Below are 20965 nucleotides of genomic sequence, written 5' to 3'. Positions count from 1 at the left end.
AATTTGAAAGAAAAAGAAAAAAAAAATCCAAAAAGAAGCAAGAGGAAAATGACTTATCATGTACAAGGGAACTTTCAAAAGATTAATAACTGACTTTTCATCACAAACAATGTAGACTAGAAGGCAGAAAGATGACATATTCAAAGCACTGAATTAAAAAAAAATACTATCAACTAATTTTTATATAACTATCAAAATGTAAGCAAAATAAAATATTCCCAGAAAAACTGATCAAAAGTATCAGACTCAACTTATGAAATAATGTAACTGAAGGTTTTAAGCATGAAAGCAAGTGACCTAAGAATCCATACAAATCCACATGAAAAAACAGTGTCAATGAAAGCGACTACCTGATTTTTAAAAAGTATAATGCATATTCTTTCTCTTAACCGATTTAAAAACCAGCTGCATAAAATAGTATGTATATAATTATACTGCTATAGTTCTGTAACATATAGAAATGTAATATATTTGTCAATAATACAAAGGAGGTGGTGGGAACAAAGCTGTAATGACCAAGGAAATCTCACTAGATGGTAAGGATTCCATGGGAACAAATGAAGAGGACCAGAAAAAATTGTAAATAAGAAAGATCATGTAGCACTTTATAAATATATACTTACTCTTTCTTCTCTTCACTTCTATAAAACAGATAAATTATATCAATCACAAATTATAACAATGTCTCAACGAGCTTATAACATATACAGATATAATATGTACGCAAAGAATTAAAAAAATATATTTTTTTAAAGTCGTGAAAGGAATTAAAAGTTATGGTAATCCCACTTCTGGGTATCTATCCAAAGAAAACAAAAATACTAATTCTAGAAGTTATATGTGCCCCCCTGGCCCAGTTCACTGCAGTGATACTTACAATAAGTCAAGATACGGAAACAACCTAAGTGTCCATCAACGCATGAATACATAAAAAGACACGAGATACACACAAAAAAACAGAATACTATTTATCCATAAAAAAGAATGAAATGCTGCTATCTGCAACAACAAGGATGGACCTTGAGGGCAGTATGTTAAGTTAGAATTTACGTGTGGGGCTTCCCTGACAGCTCAGTCAGTAAAGAATCTGCCTGCAATGCAGAATACCCCGGTTAGATTCCTGGGTTGGGAAGATCCTCTGGAGAAGGGAAAAAGCTACCCACTTAAGTATTCTGGCCTAGAGAACTCCATGGACTGTATAATCCATGGGGTCGCAAAATCAGACAGGACTGAGTGACTTTCACTTTCATTTTTGGGCTTCCCTTGTGGCTCAGCTGGTAAAGAATCTGCCTGCAATGCGGGAGACCTGGGTTCAATCCCTGGGTTGGCAAGATACCCTGGAGAAGGGAACAGCTACCCACTCCAGTATTCTTACCTAGAGAATTCCATGTATTGTATAGTCCATGGGTTCGCAAAGAGTCGGACACGACTGAGCGACTTTCACTTCTTTATGTGTGGAGCTTTAAAACATCAATAAGAACAACAAATATCCAAGCTGTAAATACAGAGACTAGACTGGTGGTTATCAGAGGCAGAAGCTGAAAGGGGGGTAAGGGGGAGGAAGAAATGGATAAAGAGAGTCCAAAAGTACAGATTTCCAAAATAATTCAGTCATGCAGATATAATGTACAGCATGGTAACTGTAGTTACAAATACTGTATTGCTTACTTGAAAGTTGAGTACATCTCTAAAAAGTTCTCATTACAAGGTGATGTGGAGGGCCAAAGGGCACATGAAAACATGCTCTCCATCACTCAGTCATCAGGGAAATGCACATCAAAACCAAAATGAGATACCACCTTACACCTGTCCGAATGGCTATCATCAAAAAGTCTACAAATAACAAATGTTGCTGAGGATGTAGAGAAAAGGGAACTCTTGTACACTGTTGGTAGGAATGTAAATTGGTGCAGCACTGTGGAAAACAATATCGAGGTTTCTCAAAAATCTAAAACTAGAACTGTCATAGGACCCAGTAATTCCACTTCTGGGTACATATCCAAAAGCCCCACTAATTTAAAAAGATGCATGCACCCCAATATTCACAGCAGCAATATTTATAACTGCCAAGATATGGAAACAACCTGTGTTCAAGAACAGATGAAGGAGTAAAGAAGATGTGGTACATACACACACAAAACAGAATACTAATCAGCTATAAAAAAAGGAATGAAATTTGTTACCATTTGCAGTAACACAGATGATATGCGAAATAAGTATGACAAGTGAAATAAGTTAGAGAAAGACAAATACTGTATGATATTTCACTTATATGTGGAATCTAAAAGCTACAACAAACTAATGAATACAACAGAAAAGAAGCAGACTCACAGATGTAGAGAAAAAACTACAGGTTACCAGTAAGTAGGTGCGGGGAGAGGTAATATAGGGGTTGGAGAGTAAGAGATACAAACTACTGGGTGTAAGACAGGCTCAATGATATACTGTACAACACCAGGAATATAGCCAATATTTTGCAATAACTGTAAATCAAAAAATTTTAAACTGTATAAAAACTTTAAAAATTTATATTAAAAAAATAAAACAACTCAGAATGGTGAGGTGTGCAAGACTTTCCAAACTGGTGAACACAACCATGAGCTAGGAGAGTGGCAGGCCAAGAGACCTCCCTACCCCTTGCCACACCTCTGCCCCCATAACAACTTCCCCTATACATCTCTTCCTTTTATTTGGCTGTTCCTGAGTTATACCCTTCATAATAAAACTATAACCATAACTATAGGGTTTCCCAGGTGGCCAGTGGTAAGTAGCCACCTATCAATACAGGAGACTCAAGAGATGCAGTTTCAATCCCTGGGTTGGGAAGATCACCTGGAGAAGGAAATGGCAACCCACTCCAGTATTCTTGCCTGGAGAATTCCATGGACAGAGGAGCCTGGCGGGCTACAGTCCACGGGGTTGCAAAGAGTCAGACACGACTGAGTGACTAACACTTCTGTATCTGCTGTAGATGCCTTTAAAAATGTCCATGATTTCAACTGCATTAAATCTACATATCAACTAGGGAAAATTATGTTCTTTAATTTTTGAATATATGAATTTCTCCGGGATATCTTATTATTACTGATTTCTACTTTAAATTCTATCATGGTTGCAGAATATCATTTTCAGAGTTACAATCTTTTGAAGTTTTTTGAGACGTTTTATGACACAAATAATGATTTTTTTGTGGTATGCATGTCATGTGCACATGAATAGAATGTGTATCCGACTGTATTCGTATTGCACGAAACATTCTACAAATATCAATTAGGTGTTTGATCCCATCACTTCATGGAAAATACATGGGAAAAAAGTGGAAACAGTGACAAATTTTATTTTCTTGGGCTCCAAAAACACTGTGGGTGGTGACTGCAGCCACAAAATTAAAAGCTGCTTGCTCCTTTGCAGAAAAGCAATGACAAACCTAGACAGCATACTAAAAAACAAGAGACATCACTTTGCTGACAAAGGTTCGTCTAGTCAAAGCTATGGTTTTTCCAGCAGTCACGTATGGATGTGAGAGTTGGACCACAAGGAAAGTGGAGCGCCGAAAAATTGATGTTTTCAAACTGTGGTGCCCGAAAAAGACTTGAAGAGTCCCTTGGACAGCAAAGGGATCAAACCAGTCAATGTCAAAGAAATCAACCCCGAACATTCACTGGAAGGACTGATGTTGAAAGTGAAACTCCAATCCTTTGGCCACCTACTGCAAAGAGCCAACTCAGCGGAAAAGACTGTGATGCTGAGAAAGTTTGAGTGCAGAAAGAGAAGGGGGCAACAGAGAATGAGATGGTTAAGTAGCATCACTGACTTGATGGACATGAGTTTGAGACAACTTCTGGAGATAGTGAAGGACAGGGAAGCCTGGCATGCTGCAGTTCATGGGGTCACAAGGACATGACTTAGTGACTGAAAGACAACTGTACTTTTAATTATGAAGTTCTCTTCAATTTCTATTTTTCTGTGGAGTTTTTTGGTCGGTGCATTCATCATGTGCATATTTTCCTTTCTGTGCTGGAATAGAGTTACAAGATCTGGTAATTTGAATATATGAGTCATATCAGGGTCTGTCTCAATTATCTGCCTTTTCCTTTAAGCATGTGTCACATTCCTGGGTTTACGTGTGTATGCGTCTGTGTCTAACAAATGTGAAGTGTATCCTGGTCATTATCAGGGATGTAGACTCTGGATTCTGTTATGCTCTTCTGAGGAGTATTTACTTTTCTGCTTAAACAGTAGTTAACTTGGCTGTACTAACTCCCCTGTGAGTACAGAAAGTACACTGCTTTCTCCTGTGTAGTGGAGAGCAACTGAAATCTGTGTAGTTCTTATAGCCTGTAAGATCTATTTGCATAATGTGGGGTTCTCTCTGGGAGGTTCTACTTTCACCTTTAACCTCCTATACCCCAAACTCTGTGTTATGATTTCTATCCAAGTTTAGTTACCCTGAACAACACTGACAGGGCCCTCCTTGCTTGTGCCGTTCTCCTCTTTAAAATGCCAACCCCTCCTAGTCTCTGCCAGCTGTCTTCTCCTTCTATCTGCTATCTTCAAGTATTTTTATATTCTTTATATTTTTATATAAACTTATTTTAAAAATATATTTAATATATGTTATATGTCCAAAATTTGTCATTGCTATTTGTAAGAAAGGTAATCTGACACACGATGCTCCATCCTTACTGCAAGTGGAACGCCTAAGGATTTTTTTTAATTAGAAAACTAGAGGACTAAAGTCACGCTGTAATGACTCATATTATGACTTTTTAATTTATATACATGTAATGATAATTCCTAGAGCACCCTTTTTTCTATTCTACCGTTCTCATACCAGAAAACAGATGAATTGGGGAATAAAAGAAACAAAAGAAGAAACAAAATTGAAGGTAAAAGAAATGACAGGGTGACAGTGAAAAAGGAGGAAGATTTATACTAAAACAAAAAATGACAGTCTCAGACCTGATATGTCATAAGCTAAGGTTTAGCCAATTAAGAAGGGAGATGTGGAAAAATAAGGATGTTAAGTTCTGAAACAAATGATATTGGCACACACTCACTGTCCTAAAGAGAATAAAAGTCAAAATATGCTATGGCGCTATCAGATCAAGAACAGATAGATCACAGATACATACACCCGAAACTGTAATGTAAAATAACAACAACAAATACCTGCTCCTCAATACTGCTCCTAAGAGTCCTCCTTTTTAACACAGGAATACACTGGGGTGTGAATTTGTCTCTTTTTTTAAAAAGCCCTGTGTTTAGTGATGTATTTTTGGCCGTGCTGGTCTTCATTGCTTCATGAGGGTTTTCTCACTGCAGTGAGCGGGAGCTACTGTCTACCTGCAGTGCGTGGGCTTCTCATCAAGGTGGCTTCTCTTGTTGTGGAGCATAGGCCTAGGTGCATGGGTTTCAATAGCTGCAGCTCCCAGACTCTAAAGCACAGGTTTTAGAGCGCACAGTAGGAGTAGTAGCACAGGCTTAGTTGCCCTGTGGCATGTGGGATCTTCCAGGACCAAGGATAGAACCAGTATCCTGTGCATTAGCAGGTGGATTCTTAACCACTGGACCACCAGGAAAGCCTTGAATTTGTTTAAGTGTAATGTTTCTATACTGAAATCTTCAAAATATAATCAAACAAAATCATGACTAAACACTCCCTATATTTTCCCTTTACAAGCATCAAATTTTCATTTTTATATAAACACAATTACATTTTAGAGAGGATTTCTAAAATGTGTGCTTTTGATCATCATAATCAAATTCCATCAAATCTATACATGGATAAATTGAGGAGTTCTCAGACATTAACGACCAGTACATATTTAGTTACATTAATTTATTCTGATTCATCATTTAAAATGATTAAATGTTAAATTACATGTGTTACTTTCAATTTTTCATATAAATATAAACACAGAGTTACAAACATGCTCATTAAACTTAGAAATACTTTCAAAGTCTGCCAGATTACTTTCTAAATACCCTCCCAAGAAATATAAAATTTTGCTAGTCTACTTTTGTTAAATTTTTCCCTATTCCATCTTCTGTGAGATAGTGAATCATTTGTTCTGCCCTTACTGTTAAAAATACAAAGAAAAACATCTGTTTTACAACAATGAATCCACATTTGAAATTTGAAAATCACATTTGCTTTCTCTTTAAAACTACTACTTTCAGATCTTGTTTGTGTCATCCAGCTTAGGTTGCGCACCTTCAACAAAGCAACTCTCACTCAGGTTATCTGATATTTATTAAGTCTACAAGCCTGTATTTGCATGGGAATCACTATATAAAGTACAAGAGAATTACATAACAAAGCTCACTTAGAGCCAAATTTTTTCACCCTTCCTGAAAAATGTAGGTTAGTAGAAAACTCACTGCTGCATCTTTGCTGCCCTCTATAGGAAGGGTTCTTGGACGACAAAAAATAAATGGAAAACCCAGATAACAATACTGAATACGAAGTCACATCGATAAACAATTAATCACACGTCCTAAAAGGCGACATTATGAACTGATCTTTTGATTTTCATCATGTTTTTCCTCCAAGTTGTGTAACCACGCTAAACTGCAGGGGATCATGCTACACTAGTTAGAACCTCATTCTGCATTTACCAGCTATGTCTCAATCCCCTAATCTGCAAAATGGGGCTAATAACAACATCTACATAACATGATCGGCACTTACCAGTGGTAAGTGGGTGGCATATAGCAATAACTCAGAGTTACTGTATTGTTATTAATGGTATCACTGCTATTACTATTATTGGCACTATAACAAAATGGACAGGACCACAGCTGTGAGCTATTTACCTTTTCTTTACTCTTCTGTAGAAGTTCTCACTATATTCTGGATAGAAGTGTAAAGTGTCCTCTAAAAATTTTTTTAATACAAGTAATGCACGTACATGGTTCAAAATTCAAAATAGCATAGAAAAAAGTTGCCTCAACGCAGAGATTCCTCAATGCAGAGACAGTCCATACAGATGTACATTCTTTCCATTTTTCTACACAATTATTCTGTTTTTGTCATTTAACAAACTATTTTGCATATTTCATAAGCACATAGATTTATATCCTTCTTATACTTTAGAAAATGTTTTATCAATTTCACTGACATATGAAACTATTACTACAATCATGATAAACATTTCCAACACCCCTAGAACTTTTCTCTTTGTCCCACTGTAATCCATCCATCTCCACCCTCATTCCCAATAAACCACTGACCTGCTCTCTCACTAAATTCATTTGTACTTTTTACAATTTTATATAAACAGAATTATACAGTATATATTCTGCCTCATTCATTTTAAGGACCTGAGGCCAAACTGTGATGGTCAAGTTACATGGACCTTGATTCTCAGGCAGTGGGGAACCACTGAAAGTGTTTCAATAAGTAGAAGATAAGGTCATAATGTTTATTAAGATGAATCTAACAAAAAGACATAAGCTAAGAAATCAGTTATAAAGCAAGGAAACAAAACAGACAACAGGTAAAGGGGCCCAATATAGGGAAGAAGTGGTAGGGATGCTGTGATTTTGAGGCCAAATCTGCAATTCCTGATAATGAGTAGAGATTAAGGCAGTGGAAAAAAAAAAAAAAAACTGGGACCAAAACACATGAAGAGGATGAGCCTGGGTTAGAAGGAAGAGGGACAGCACTTGGAACTCTGAGACTCGCAGCATGTTTAGGACATCCACACAAAGAGGTCATCAGGCAGCTGGAAACCCACATGGAATTCAGGATAGCACAGGGGTCAGTAAAAGACTTAACAGTGAGCAGCTTGAAGATAATAAGGAAAATAATTGAGTCTTTGTTCCTATACCAGGAAGAGAAAGGAGAAAAAGAAAGCAGGAGCTAAGGCCACAGGGAACACCGCTGTGACTAGGCAGACCACAGTTTCCACATCACAGGGACGCCTCCCAGTGCCTGCTTGGAGAAATCCATTTGTTGAGTCACTTTTTAATGACAACGTAATATGTTATATTTTAACATACATGACTACTAAAAAAAACAAGTGTACTTGATGAGAAACTACATAGAGAAATCTTGAACTTTTTAGATACATAGTAAGCCACGGACTTCCTTTTATATTACCGTAACTTTCAAAGTTCTGCTCACGTGCATGTGCACGCTTGTCCGATATAAGAAAGCAATAGATGTGGATCCTGAGGCATTCAACCACCACCCAATACTTTCACTGCAAGGTTTCAGAGCTGCCTTGTTTATTATATAAATAACTTGGTCACAGTCACATACCTTTAATAATACACTTTCCTGTCTGAAAATGGGGCATAACAGCATTGACTTCACAAGCTTGTTTTAAGGCTCAAATGGAAAATGTCCTGCTACAAACTTCATGCTGAAACCTAATCCCCAATGTGATGGCACCTGGGAGTGAAGCCATGCTGTGTGGCCCTCATGAATGGGATTGATGCCCTTCCTGGAAGGTCCCAGGGAGACCCCTAGCCCCTCCATCGCTGAGGACCCATGAGACGATAGCTATCTAAGAACCAGGAAGCAAGCCCTCAACAGACACCATATCTACTGGCTCCTAGATGGTAAACTTCCAGCCTCCAAAACTGTCAGAATTTCTGTTTTATAAGCCACTTAGTCTATAATGTTTCTGTTACAGCAGCTCAAACAGACTAATACATAAAGCAATTAGTACAATATAAGGCCCAGTACATGGTCAATATACATGATCTGATTCTTCCTTTTCCTTGAGGGAAAAGCCAATGACTGTTGTGTCTTTTTTTATTATTACTATGAAAAATATATATAGCAAAGAAGGAAATAAATTTATCCAATAATTCTACCACCCAGAGACACACAGTCTACATTTTGGAAAACTATGGATTCCAGCCACTCACTTCTTATAAACTATACTTATTCAAGAGCTACGCTGAAAAGTCTGTGTTATACTGTAATTTGTAATTTTAACAAGGTGTGAATTTGAATTGCAAGCACTACAAAACCTGTATGCAAGAGTTTCTCAGTTAGCTGAGTTAGTAAACCCCAGTCAACAAACTGCATCTCTACCATGCACCATTACAGTTCTTGTAACAGATGTGTTTATTTATACAACTTTCAAGGGATAAATATAACCTTAATTAACAAGAGTAATTCCCCCCAAAAAAGCCAAGAAAAAAATTTACACAGCATAATTTTTTCAAGTTTCATCCACCTTGTACCATGTATCAGAATTTCAATCCTTTTAATGCTGAATAATAACCACTGTATATGAAACGGAATAGGATCCTGCCTCTCGTTTGTAGAAAAGCTTCATCTCCTAGGTCCTCCCCAAGTTCCAAAGAACAAATTTAACTAGAAAAGTAAGAAAATGGAGTAACAAAGGAAAACTGTCAAGCAACATAAAACAGTAATAGTTCAGCTACTAAACACAGTCAAGGACCTTCAGTTCTTCCGCAAGGGACAGAGGTATTATCCTGAGCCATGTCCTTGAGTTGTTCTGCTGACACTGAAACCCCCACCAGGTAGAATAAGTTAGCTGCACGCTGACCACAAGCACACAAGCCACAGACGGGATGTTGCCAGAAGTGGAATGATGGTGACTCTTGACTACTTCAGCACCAACCAATCAGAAAAATGTCCACAAGCTGATCAGTCACCCTGCAACCCTGTCACTCACCCTGTCATTAAAAATTTTTCCCTGAAAGCCACTGCAGAGTTTGGGTCTTTTGGACCCAAACTCATGCCTCCATGCTCAGCCCCACATTGGGAGTGCCATGCAAAAAAGGCTGCACTTTCCCTCACCACAACCCAGTGTCAACAGAGTGGCTTTACTACACGCGGCAGGCAGCTGCTGCTGCTGCTGCTAAATCGCTTCAGTCGTGTCCGACTTTGTGCGACCCCATAGACGGCAGCCCACCAGGATCCCCCGTCCCTGGGATTCTCCACGCAAGAATACTGGAGTGGGTTGCCATTGCCTTCTCCACTGCATGAAAGTGAAAAGTGAAAGTGAAGTTGCTCAGTCGTGTCCGACTCTTAGCGACCCCATGGACTGCAGCCTACCAGGCTCCTCCGTCTATGGGATTTTCTAGGCAAGAGTACTGGAGTGGGTTGCCATTGCCTTCTCCACTGGGCAGGCAGACCCAAGTTTAATTCAGTAACACACATATACACATATCTATATCTATATACAAAAACACACATATACATACATACACATTGAGAAATGGTGTATTTCCTGCCACATCAGTAAACAAAGGATGGCACAGTCATCACTGATTGCAGCCACCACAGAAGGTGAGCTGGTGAGCCCTGAGGGAACTCAGGAAGGAAGTACCTGTTATCTAGCAGCCATGAGACTGCAGCCACCTCCCACACTGAGCCCTGAGGAAACTCGGGATGAGAAAACACAGGATACTGGCCCTAAACAGCTAAGATGCGTATCTAAGGAATGATTTAAGGGAACTCAGACTCTGGTATCTTCCCAAACACAGAAAAGCATTAAATTCCTTAACTTGAGATACTTAGTTTTCTTTAATTAACAATAACCTTTTGATGTTCAGACTACCTACCCTTTGTTGCATAACGTCCATATATTCTGACTACCCCCCCCAACTCACCTCATTACAGCAGTTTATCTCTGGGTTACTTGTGATGCCGCCTTCCAGGCCTGAAGTCCTAAAAATTCCCACCAAGTAAAACATAACTCTCATCTTTTAGGTTGTGAATATTTTTTTAGTAGACAATATACATTTGTCATTGTTCACTCACTAAGTCGTGTCCAACTCTTTTGCAACCCCATGGACTTAGCCCACCAGACTCCTCTGTCCATGGGATTTCCCAGGTAAAACTGTGGAATGGGTTGCCATTTCCTTCTCCAGGGAATCTTCCTGACCCAGGGATCTAACCAGCATCTTCTTCCACTGGCAGCCGGATTCTTTACCAGGGAAGCCAGACAATATACATACCCACACATTTTGTTCATTCATTCAACTGAGGATAGATATTTGGATAGAGATATTTGGGTTGATTCCACCATTCAGTTCAGTTCAGTCACTCAGTCGTGTCCGACTCTTTGCAACCACATGAATCGCAGCACGCCAGACCTCCCTGTCCATCACCAACTCCCGGAGTTTACCCAAACCCATGTCCATCAAGTCAGTGATGCCATCCAACCATCTCATCCTCTGTTGTCCCCTTCGCCTCCTGACCCCAATCCTTCCCAGCATTAGGGTCTTTTCCGATGAGTCAACTCTTAGCATGAAGTGGCCAAAGTATTGGAGTTTCAGCTTCAACATCAGCCCTTCCAATGAACACCCAGGATTGATCTCTTTTAGGATGGACTGATTGGATCTCCTTGCAGTCCAAGGGACTCTCAAGAGTCTTCTCCAACACCACAGTTCAAAAGCATCAATTCTGCGGCGCTCAGCTTTCTTCACCATCCAACTCTCACATCCATACATGACCACTGGAAAAACCATAGCCTTGACTAGACAGACCTTTGTTGGCAGAGTAATGTCTCTGCTTTTAAATATGCTATCTAGGTTGGTCATAACCTTCCTTCCAAGGAGTAAGCGTCTTTTAATTTCATGGCTGCAATCACCATCAGCAGTGATTTTGGAGCCCCCAAAAATAAAGTCTGACACTGTTTCCACTGTTTCCCCATCTATTTCCCATGAAGTGATGGGACCAGATGCCATGATCCTAGTTTTCTGAATGTTGAGCTTTAAGCCAACTTTTCCACTCTCCTCTTTCACTTTCATCAAGAGGCTCTTTAGTTCTTCTTCACTTTCTGCCATAAGGGTGGTGTCATCTGCATATCTGAGGTTATTGATATTTCTCCTGGCAATCTTGATTCCAGCTTGTGTTTCTTCCAGCCCAGCGTTTCTCATGACGTACTCTGCATATGAGTTAAATAAGCAGTGTGACAATATACGGCCTTGACGTACTCCTTTTCCTATTTGAAACCAGTCTGTTGTTTCATGTCCAGTTCAAACTGTTGCTTCCCGACCTGCATACAGGTTTCTTAAGAGGCAGGTCAGATGGTCTGGTATTCCTATCTCTTTCAGAATTTTCCACAGTTTGTTGTGATCCACACAGTCAAAGGCTTTGGCATAGTCAATAAAGCAGAAATAGATGTTTTTCTGGAACTCTCTTGCTTTTTTGATGATCCAGCGGATGTTGGCAATTTGATCTCTGGTTCCTCTGCCTTTTCTAAAACCAGCTTGAACATCTGGACACTGTGAATAGTGCCACTATGAACATCAAGGTACAGTTTCTGTTGCGACCCTACTGTCAAATCTCTGGGGTGTATGTCCAGAGGCAAAATCACTAGGTCACATGGTAATTCTATTTTAACTTTTGAGAAACCAACAAACCGTTTTCCAGAGTGACTGCATCATTTTAAATTCCTACCAATTGTACACAGGGGTTCCAATTTCTCCACATCCTCAACATTTATTTTCCCATTTATGGGTAACAGTTATCCTAATGAGTATATAGTAGTATCTCATTATGGTGTTGATCAGCATCTCCCTAATGACTAACAATTAGGAACATCTTTTCATGTTTCAGGTTGCCTGGAAAGAATCAAGAATATGGCCATGATGGTATAATAGGAAATGGATTTATCCTCTTGCTTGAGATAACCAAAGAGGAAAGAAATGAGACAAAATACTTGAAACAATGGTTTTCAAGACATGGGACATCAGGGAAGAAGAATACTAACTCCCGAAAGATAGGAAAAAAAGAACTGAGCTCTACAATTGCCCCAGCTTACTTTCTGGAAAGAATTTCCAAACTACACAGTGAGGGGGGGAACTGAGGTGGAGACTGCACAGCTCCCTGAGTTGAAGAGACAGAGTCGAGAGTCAGTGGAGACAGAAGGAGCTCAAGTTCATAGGCCAGAGCACCAGAAAGGCCAGAGCTGCACAGAGAAACCCAAACATCCCCCTCAAGTATTCAGCAGAGTACTGATCAGCATGTGCACATAAAGAAACTCTACATCAGGGAACGGAGAAGGCAATGGCACCCCACTCCAGTACTCTTGCCTGGAAAATCCCATGTACGGAGGAGCCTGGTGGGGTAAAGTCCATGGAGTCGCTAAGAGTCGGACACGACTGAGCGACTTCACTTTCACTTTTCCCTTTCATGCACTGGAGAAGGAAATGGCAACCCACTCCAGTATTCTTGCCTGGAGAATCCCAGGGACAGTGGAGCCTGATGGGCTGCTGTCTATGGGGTCGCACAGAGTCGGACACGACTGAAGCAACTTAGCAGCAACAGCAGCAGCAGCACATCAGGGAAAGAATCCCTTGGGAATGGAAGAAGAACAGTGCCTAGAGTTCATACAGGGTCAGGAAACAGTAGCTGTTCCTGCTAACCCAGTGGAAAAACCGTAATTCAGGGCATTACAGAGAATACTTGGGAAGGTCCTGCTTCAGCACTAAGACCTAAGAGTGAGTACTCCTCCAGACCCAGAGAAAAAACCATAAAGCAACAATTAAAAGGATGAAACTGTTTCCAGTAACTGTACCACAGAACAAAGCCTCAGAGTATTCAAAGAAATTTTTAAAAAACCCAACAACATAAAATTCAAAATATTTGGTATACACTCAAAAATTTCCAGGTAGGTAAAGAAGGAGAAAAATACAACTTAAAATGAAAAGAAATAGCAATCAATAGAAAGAGACATAAAAATGACACTGATGATAGATTTACAGAAAAAGCCATTAAAACAGCTATTATAAATAGACTATTTATGCTGAAAACACAGATAAACGTATGATTGTGTTAAGGAGAGACATGGACAATATAAAATGACTCATATCAAACTTTTAGAGATGGCAAATACACTGGATAGTATTAACCGCAGATTAGACATGATAGGAAAAAAGATTATTAAACTTGATATAGCAATAAAAACCACTCAAAATGAAATGGGAGAAAAAATGGGCACAACATCAATAACCTATGACATAAAATCAAGTAGCCTAATTAATACACAGATAATTGCAGTCACAGAGGGAAGGAAAAGGGGAATCAGAAAAAAAAAAGTGCTGAATAAAGGCAAAAAACTCTTCAAATGTGATGAAAGCTTTGCGCCCACTTGTGAGGAAGAGAGCTAACTTGGCAGACCTGCGACGGGTGTCCCGAGAGAGCCCTGCTTGCAAGGCTGGTCCTTGCCAACCTCTGGGAACTTGGATGTCAGGATGAGCCCACCATGCCCTAAATAATAAGAGTGCCTCCCTGAGCCTCAACTGTGCCAACAATGCGGCTTATGTTGAATACCCGTTTTTCTTCCTGAAATTTGGAATTCTGGCACATGCTAGGCAGAGAGCACCCCCCAATAAAAACCCTGGGCTTGGAGTCACTGATGAGCCCCACTGGCAGACACCATTGCATATATGTTGTCAAAACTCACTGCTGGAGCAATAAAGCATACCCTGTGTGACTCCACTGAGAAAGACTCTTGGAAGAGTGCTGACTTTGCTTTTGTATGCTAAGTTCTGAACGTCTTCCTAACAAATCACCAAACCTAGAAGGGAGCTTGGGGATCCCAGACCAACCACAGATCCAATAAACTTAACAAACTCCAAGCAGAAAACTACATCTAAGCACATCACAACCAAAACAGTTTAAAACAGGGAAGAGAAATCTTAAAACATCAAGAGTAAGAACAGCTGCTGGCTCCTTGATAGCAACTCTGGAACTAGAAGAAAAGGAAGCAATGACTTCAAAATTCTCAAGAAAAATGATTTCCAACCAAAAATTCTACATAAAGTTTCAACCACAGGTCAAAGTGTAATGACTGTGCTTTCTGACATGACAAATCCCCAAAAATTATCTTCCATAAATCCTTCCTAGGAAGCTATTGGAAGATGTGCTTAATCAAAATGAGAGTAAAAACCAAGAAAGAGAAAGACATGGAATCCAGGATAAAGTTGCTCCATGCAGGAACAAGGTGAAGGGAATTCCCCAAAAGCGGGTGAAGTGCAACGTAAGAATGGCAAGGTTCACAAAGCAGACAGGACTCTCAGGTGAAATCAGAGGCTAGGAGTTTGTGGGAAATAGTTCTCCACAAAAACAAAACTAATCAAATGCTGAATAAAGATGATGCAGTATATAATCACAATGGAATATTACTTAGTCATAAAAAAATGAAATAATGCCATTTGCAGAAACATGGACAGACCTAGAAATAGTCATACTAAGTGAAATAAGTCAGATAGAGACAAATATCATATGATATCACTTCTTCGTGGAATCTGAAATATGACACACATGAACAAATATACAAAACATAAACAGACTCACAGACATAGAGAACAGTCTTGTGGTTGCCAAGGGGTGGACGATGGGGGAGGGATGGATTTGGAGTTTGGGATTAGCATATGTAAACTAGTATATTTAGAACAGATAAGCAACGATGTCCTACTGTATAGCACAGGGACTATATTCAATATCCTGCGATAAATCATAATGGAAAAGAACATTAAAAAAGAATACATATATATACACACATATACATATATATAAAACTGAATCACTTTGCTGTAGAGCAGAAATTAACACAACGTTGTAAATCAACTATACTTCAATAAAATATTTTTTAAATTTTCTAAAAACTTAATAGAATGCCTGCTATGTCCGAAAATCTTAATGAGAGAACTGAACAACGGTGAAAACTTAAGAGTTTTATTCATAAGTAAAACAAAGCAACATAAACCCAAATAATTAACTCCATAAAAAATGAAAAGTCATAAAGGAAAATCACAATTAATAGTTGTCTTGCTATGAATATTATTATTCAGAATTGCACATTGCTGAATCTAATCTGATCAGACCATGCAACACCTGTCCTGAGGGAACAGACGGATTCTGGGAAAGACTCATGTGTAACGGACGTGAGAGCAGGTGAGACGAGAACTCAGTATTTATCCATGTTTGAAAGCATATTACCAGCATACTATTTAGAGGAGTTGCAAACAAAACACCAAAAGTCGTGACTAACAAACGCCATGAACAGAATGGAAAGTTGGAAACAATTCATCCTCACCTTAGGAAGCTCAGGTGGCATCTCTGCTGGTGTCAAAGAAGGACTGCTTGCAACAGAAGCACAGTCAGATATTTCCACCACACTTTCACGGTCTTCAAATTCATCACGTTCACAAGCATCTTCCCTCTCACTGTCAATCTCCCAGTCAATAACCTGCAGGTCATCTAAAAATACAATTTTAAAATATTCTTAAAGTGTATTAAATCTATTTATCCTCAGTAGTTTTAAAAGATCCAAGTTGTTCAACAATTTAAAAATATATTAAAAGGCAGAAGAAAGTAGATTCCTCCTTTTATCTATAAGCATCCCATTTCTCCCACCTCTGACTGCCACCTCAAATCTCAACTTCTATTAGTTGCTTTTCTGTTCGTCTGGAGTTTCTTCAGCATTACTGTTGATATGGAGAAAGTTTTAGTATCTTGATAGAAGATCAAACGAGAAACAATATTCTCTGAAGCCAAAGGCTAACCCAGAGCAAGGCCCGAACTCTCCTCAGTTCTGTGAAGGCTGAGACAGGTGCGGAAACTGCAGAAGAAAAGTTTAAAGCTGGCAGAGACTGGTTTGCGAGGCTTAAGGAAAGAAGTCACTTCCGTGACAGGAAAGTACAAGGTGAAACAGTGAGTGCAGATGTAAAAGCCTCACCCAGTCATCCAGGGATCAGGCAAAGAGAATTCATGATGGTGGTTACACTAAACAATAGATTTTCAACTCAGGTGAAATAACCTACTACTGGAAGAAGATGCCACCTAGGACTTTCATCAGTTCAGACGCTCAGTCGTGTCAGACTCTTTGCGACCCCATGGACTGCAGCATACCAGGCCTCCCTGTCCATCACCAACTCCTGGAACTTACTCAAACTCATGTCCATTGAGTCAGTGATGCCATCCAACCATCTCATCCTCTGTCGTCCCCTTCTCCTCCTGCCCTCAATCTTTCTCAGCATCAGGGTCTTTTCAAATGAGTCAGTTCTTCGCATCAGGCGGCCAAAGTATTGAAGTTTCAGCTTCAGCATCAGTCCTTCCAATGAATATTCAGGACTGATTTCCTTTAGGATGGACTGGTTGGATCTCCTTGCAGTTCAAGGGACTTTCAAGAGTCTTCTCCAACACCACAGTTCAAAAGCATCAATTCTTTGGTGCTCAGCTTTCTTTATAGTCCAACTCTCACATCCATACATGACTACTGGAAAAACCGTAGCCTTGGGCTATACGAACCTTTGTTGGCAAAGGACTGTCTCTGGTTTTTAATATGCTGTCTAGGTTGGTCATAACTTTTCTTCCAAGGAACAAGTGTCTTTTAATTTCATGACTGCAGCCACCATCTGCAGTGATTTTGGAGCCCAAAAAAATAAAGTCTGTCACTGTTTCCACTGTTTCCCCATCTATTTGCCATGAAGTGATGGGGCCAGATGCCATGATTTTAGTTTTATGAATGTTGAGCTTTAAGCCAACTTTTTCACTCTCCTCTTTCACTTTCATCAAGAGGCTCTTTAGTTCTTCTTTGCTTTCTGCCATAAGGGTGGTGTCATCTGCATATCTGAGGTGATTGATATTTCTCCCGGCAATCTGGATCCTAGCTTGTGCTTCATCCTGCCTGGCATTTCTCATGATGTACTCTGCATAAAAGTTAAATAAGCAGGGTGACAATATACAGCCGTGACATACTCCTTTCCCAATATGGAACTAGTCTGTTGTTCCATGTCCAGTTCTAACTGTTGCTTCTTGACCTGCATACAGATTTCTCAGGAGGCAGGTCAGGTGATCTGGTATTCCCATCTTTTTAAGAATTTTCCACAGTTTGTTGTGTTCCACACAGTCAAAGTCTGTGGCATAGTCAATAAAACAGAAGTAGATGTTTTTCTGGAACTCTCTTGCTTTTTTGATGATCCAACGGGTGTTGGAAATTTGATCTTTCATAGATAAGCAGAAAACAGTGCTTGGCTGCAAAGCTACAAAGGACAGGCTGACTGCCTTGTTAGGGGCTAACATAGCTGGCAGCCTGAAGTTGCCAGCGTTCAACTACCATTCTGAAAATCCTAGGGTGCTTAAGAACCTAATGCTAAGTCTACTCTGCCTGTGCTCCAGTGACAGCACAACAAAGTCTGGATGACAGCACATCTGTTTACAACACAGTTTGCTGAGTACTGTAAGCCCACTGTTGAGACCTACTCCCCAGAAAAATGATTCCCCTCAAAATATTAACATTTCTTGACAATATACCTGGTCAGCCAAGAGTTCTGATGAAGATGTTGTACAACAGAATGAACGTTGTTTTCATGCCTGCTAACATAACATCCACTCTGCAGCCCATGGATCAAGGAATAATTTCAACCTTCAGGCCTTAATGATTTAAGAAGTTCATTCCACAAGGCTACAGCTGCCATTGACAGCGATTCTCTGATGGATCTGGGCAAAGTCCACTGATAACTTTCTGGAGAGGAGTCAGCAATCTAGATGCCATTAAGAACATTCATGATTCATGTAAGGGAAGAGGTCAAAATACCCACAGTGACAGGAGTGAGGAAGAAGTGAATTTGGAGCCTCACAGATGACTGTGAGGGGTTCAAGACTTCATGGGAGTAAGGGGTTGCAGGTGTGGTAGAAACAGCAAGAGAATTAGAAGTGGAGCCTATAGATGTGACTGAATTGCTCAAATCTCAGGATAAAACTCTAACAGGCGAGGAGGTGCTTCTTGTACATGAGGAAAGAAAGTGGTTCTTGAGATGGAATTGACTCCTGGTGATGAGGTTGTAAAGACGGTTGAAATGGCAACAAAGGATAAACCTAGCTGATAAAGCAGCAGCAAGGTCTGAGAGGACTGACTCCAATTCTGAAAGAAGTTCTCCTGTGGGTAAAATGTTACCAAGCAGCACTGCATGCTTCAGAGAAATTGTTTATGAAAGGAACTCTCCATTGATGTTGCAAACCTCACTGTGGCCTTATTTTAAGAAACTGCCACACCAACTCCAACCTTCACTTGAGTAGCCATCAACACTGAAGTAAGACCCTCCCGCAGCAAAAATGTAAGACTTGCTGAATGAAGGCTCAGATGATGGATAGAAGTTTTAAGCAATAAAGTGTTTTAAATTAGGGTGTGTCTATCGTTTTTTTAGACATAGTACTGGTGCACACTTAATAGACTATAGTAGTATAAAAACATAACTTGTATATGCACTGGGAAGCCAAAAAATTCACGCAACTTGTTTTACTGCAACATTCACTTTACTGTATTGGTCTGGAGCCAAACCCAAATATTTCCAAGATGTACTTATACTTTAGAGAACTGGCTTTGATCAATTTTAACATGTTCAAGCCTAAATTGTCAACTGTAAAAATAATTCTGGTAATACCTATCTCTGAGGGAGTTATTGTGAGAAATATTATGAGAAAATGTTTCTAAGAGGTTGGGACTCAGTAATATCAAAATCAGTGCTAAGTATTGGAAGAGAAGTGTAAGTTATTTGCATTATTAAAACACAGTCTATAACAAAAACTAAACTTCTTTAAAAAATTATCAATTTACCTTCACTGGCCCCATCTTCTGGACATAAAATGTTGCTGTTACAACACCTGCCTGTTCTAGAATGATGTCCACTATCTCTTTGTGATTTAAAAATTGTTTTATCTTCATCTGACAGATCACTTCCACTAGAACTCCATGTTATAGCTGCAAGCCCACTGGTACCCTTAGAGGTGGTAGGTTCTGCAAAAGAAAAAAAATTATAAAAAATGGCCAATTGATTATGGTTATTGATCAATATGAGGTTTAATACAGGCTACTTTGCCAAAGGCATAAATATTCAAAATTCTGTTGATAGCGAAAACAATGTCTTATTTCAAATCTTTCCAACTAAAGGTCTATGTGCAACCTGGCTAAATTAAATCCAAACTACAAGGAGAAAAAAATAAAATCAAAGTTATAAAAGACAAGGAAAATGACTGGAGCACAAATGAAAACTCAAAAAATAACCCTGAAATAACTACAAAACTGTAACTTTGTAGAATATTTCATCAAGCCTCAAGGGTAAAAAATACCAAAAAACCACAAAAATCAGTAATTATCTACAAAAGAAATGCTTCTGTGTGCTTCCTTTACCATACTAGGGGCCCTGGTAACAGCAGTTTGCTTAAAATGCTTAACAGCGAACTTTTAAATTTAATTAACCTTATTTTCAGATAATAGTTGGTTCACATACAGTTGTCAGAAATAACAAGACAGCCCTTGTATGCTTCAAGCAGCTGCTCCAGGAGTAACATTCTGCAAACTACAATACAACATCACAGCCAGAATGCTGACAGTGATGTTGTCAAAACAGAGAACAACTCCATCACTGTGGGGATATCTTGCACTGCCTTTTCAAAGCCATTAACAGCGCTCGCCTCCCCACCTGAATTCCTACTCCCTAGCAATCACAAAGCAATTTTGCACTTCTCTAATTTTGTCATTTCAAGAATAACATACAAACGAGATCACCTACATCACCTTTTATCACTGGCTTTTTGAGCTTAGCATAATTACCTGAACATTCACCAGGCTGTTGTGTGTACCAATGGTCACTTCCTTTTTTTTTTTTTATTACTGAGCACTGTTCTGTGGTGTGAATGAAGCACAGCATGTTTAATCAGTTACCCCTTGAAGGACATCTGGGTTGTTTTCAGTTTGGGGCTATGACGAATGAAGCCACTGTGAACACTGTGTACAGGATTTCATGTGACTGTAACCTTCATTCTCCAGGATGTCTAAGGGTACGACTGTTGGACTGTATGGTAATTGCACATGAAGCTTTATAAGGAACTGCCCAGCTGTTTTCCAGAGTGGCCGTGCCATTCTACAGTCCCACAGCACTGTGTTGGTGATACAGCTTTTCCACATCACCAGCACGTGGTGTGCTCACTATTTTTATGTTGTCCATTCTACAGACAGGA

At 39.5% G+C, this 20965-nt stretch overlaps 1 protein-coding gene across 7 annotated transcripts in view; it reads right to left on the bottom strand.

Moving 5' to 3' along the window:
• Nucleotides 1–20965, bottom strand: part of SPIDR (scaffold protein involved in DNA repair) — a 274921-nt gene that overhangs the window by 215620 nt on the left and 38336 nt on the right. For all 7 annotated transcript variants that reach the window (XM_081498011.1, XM_081498004.1, XM_081498005.1 and 4 more), the window contains 2 exons: nucleotides 19563–19742; nucleotides 16041–16204 (listed from right to left, as the gene is read on the bottom strand). In XM_081498011.1, the coding sequence (XP_081354137.1) occupies nucleotides 16041–16061 (21 nt within the window). In that variant the 5' untranslated portion in view covers nucleotides 16062–16204; nucleotides 19563–19742. The remainder of the gene's footprint in view (nucleotides 1–16040; nucleotides 16205–19562; nucleotides 19743–20965) is intronic.

Source organism: Giraffa tippelskirchi, chromosome 6 (assembly GCF_054371585.1).
Source record: "Giraffa tippelskirchi isolate mGirTip1 chromosome 6, T2T-mGirTip1v1.2.pri, whole genome shotgun sequence".
NCBI classification, from domain to species: Eukaryota; Metazoa; Chordata; class Mammalia; order Artiodactyla; family Giraffidae; genus Giraffa; species Giraffa tippelskirchi.
Note: the sequence above shows the minus strand (reverse complement) of the source record. Positions and strands in the feature narration are given on the sequence as shown.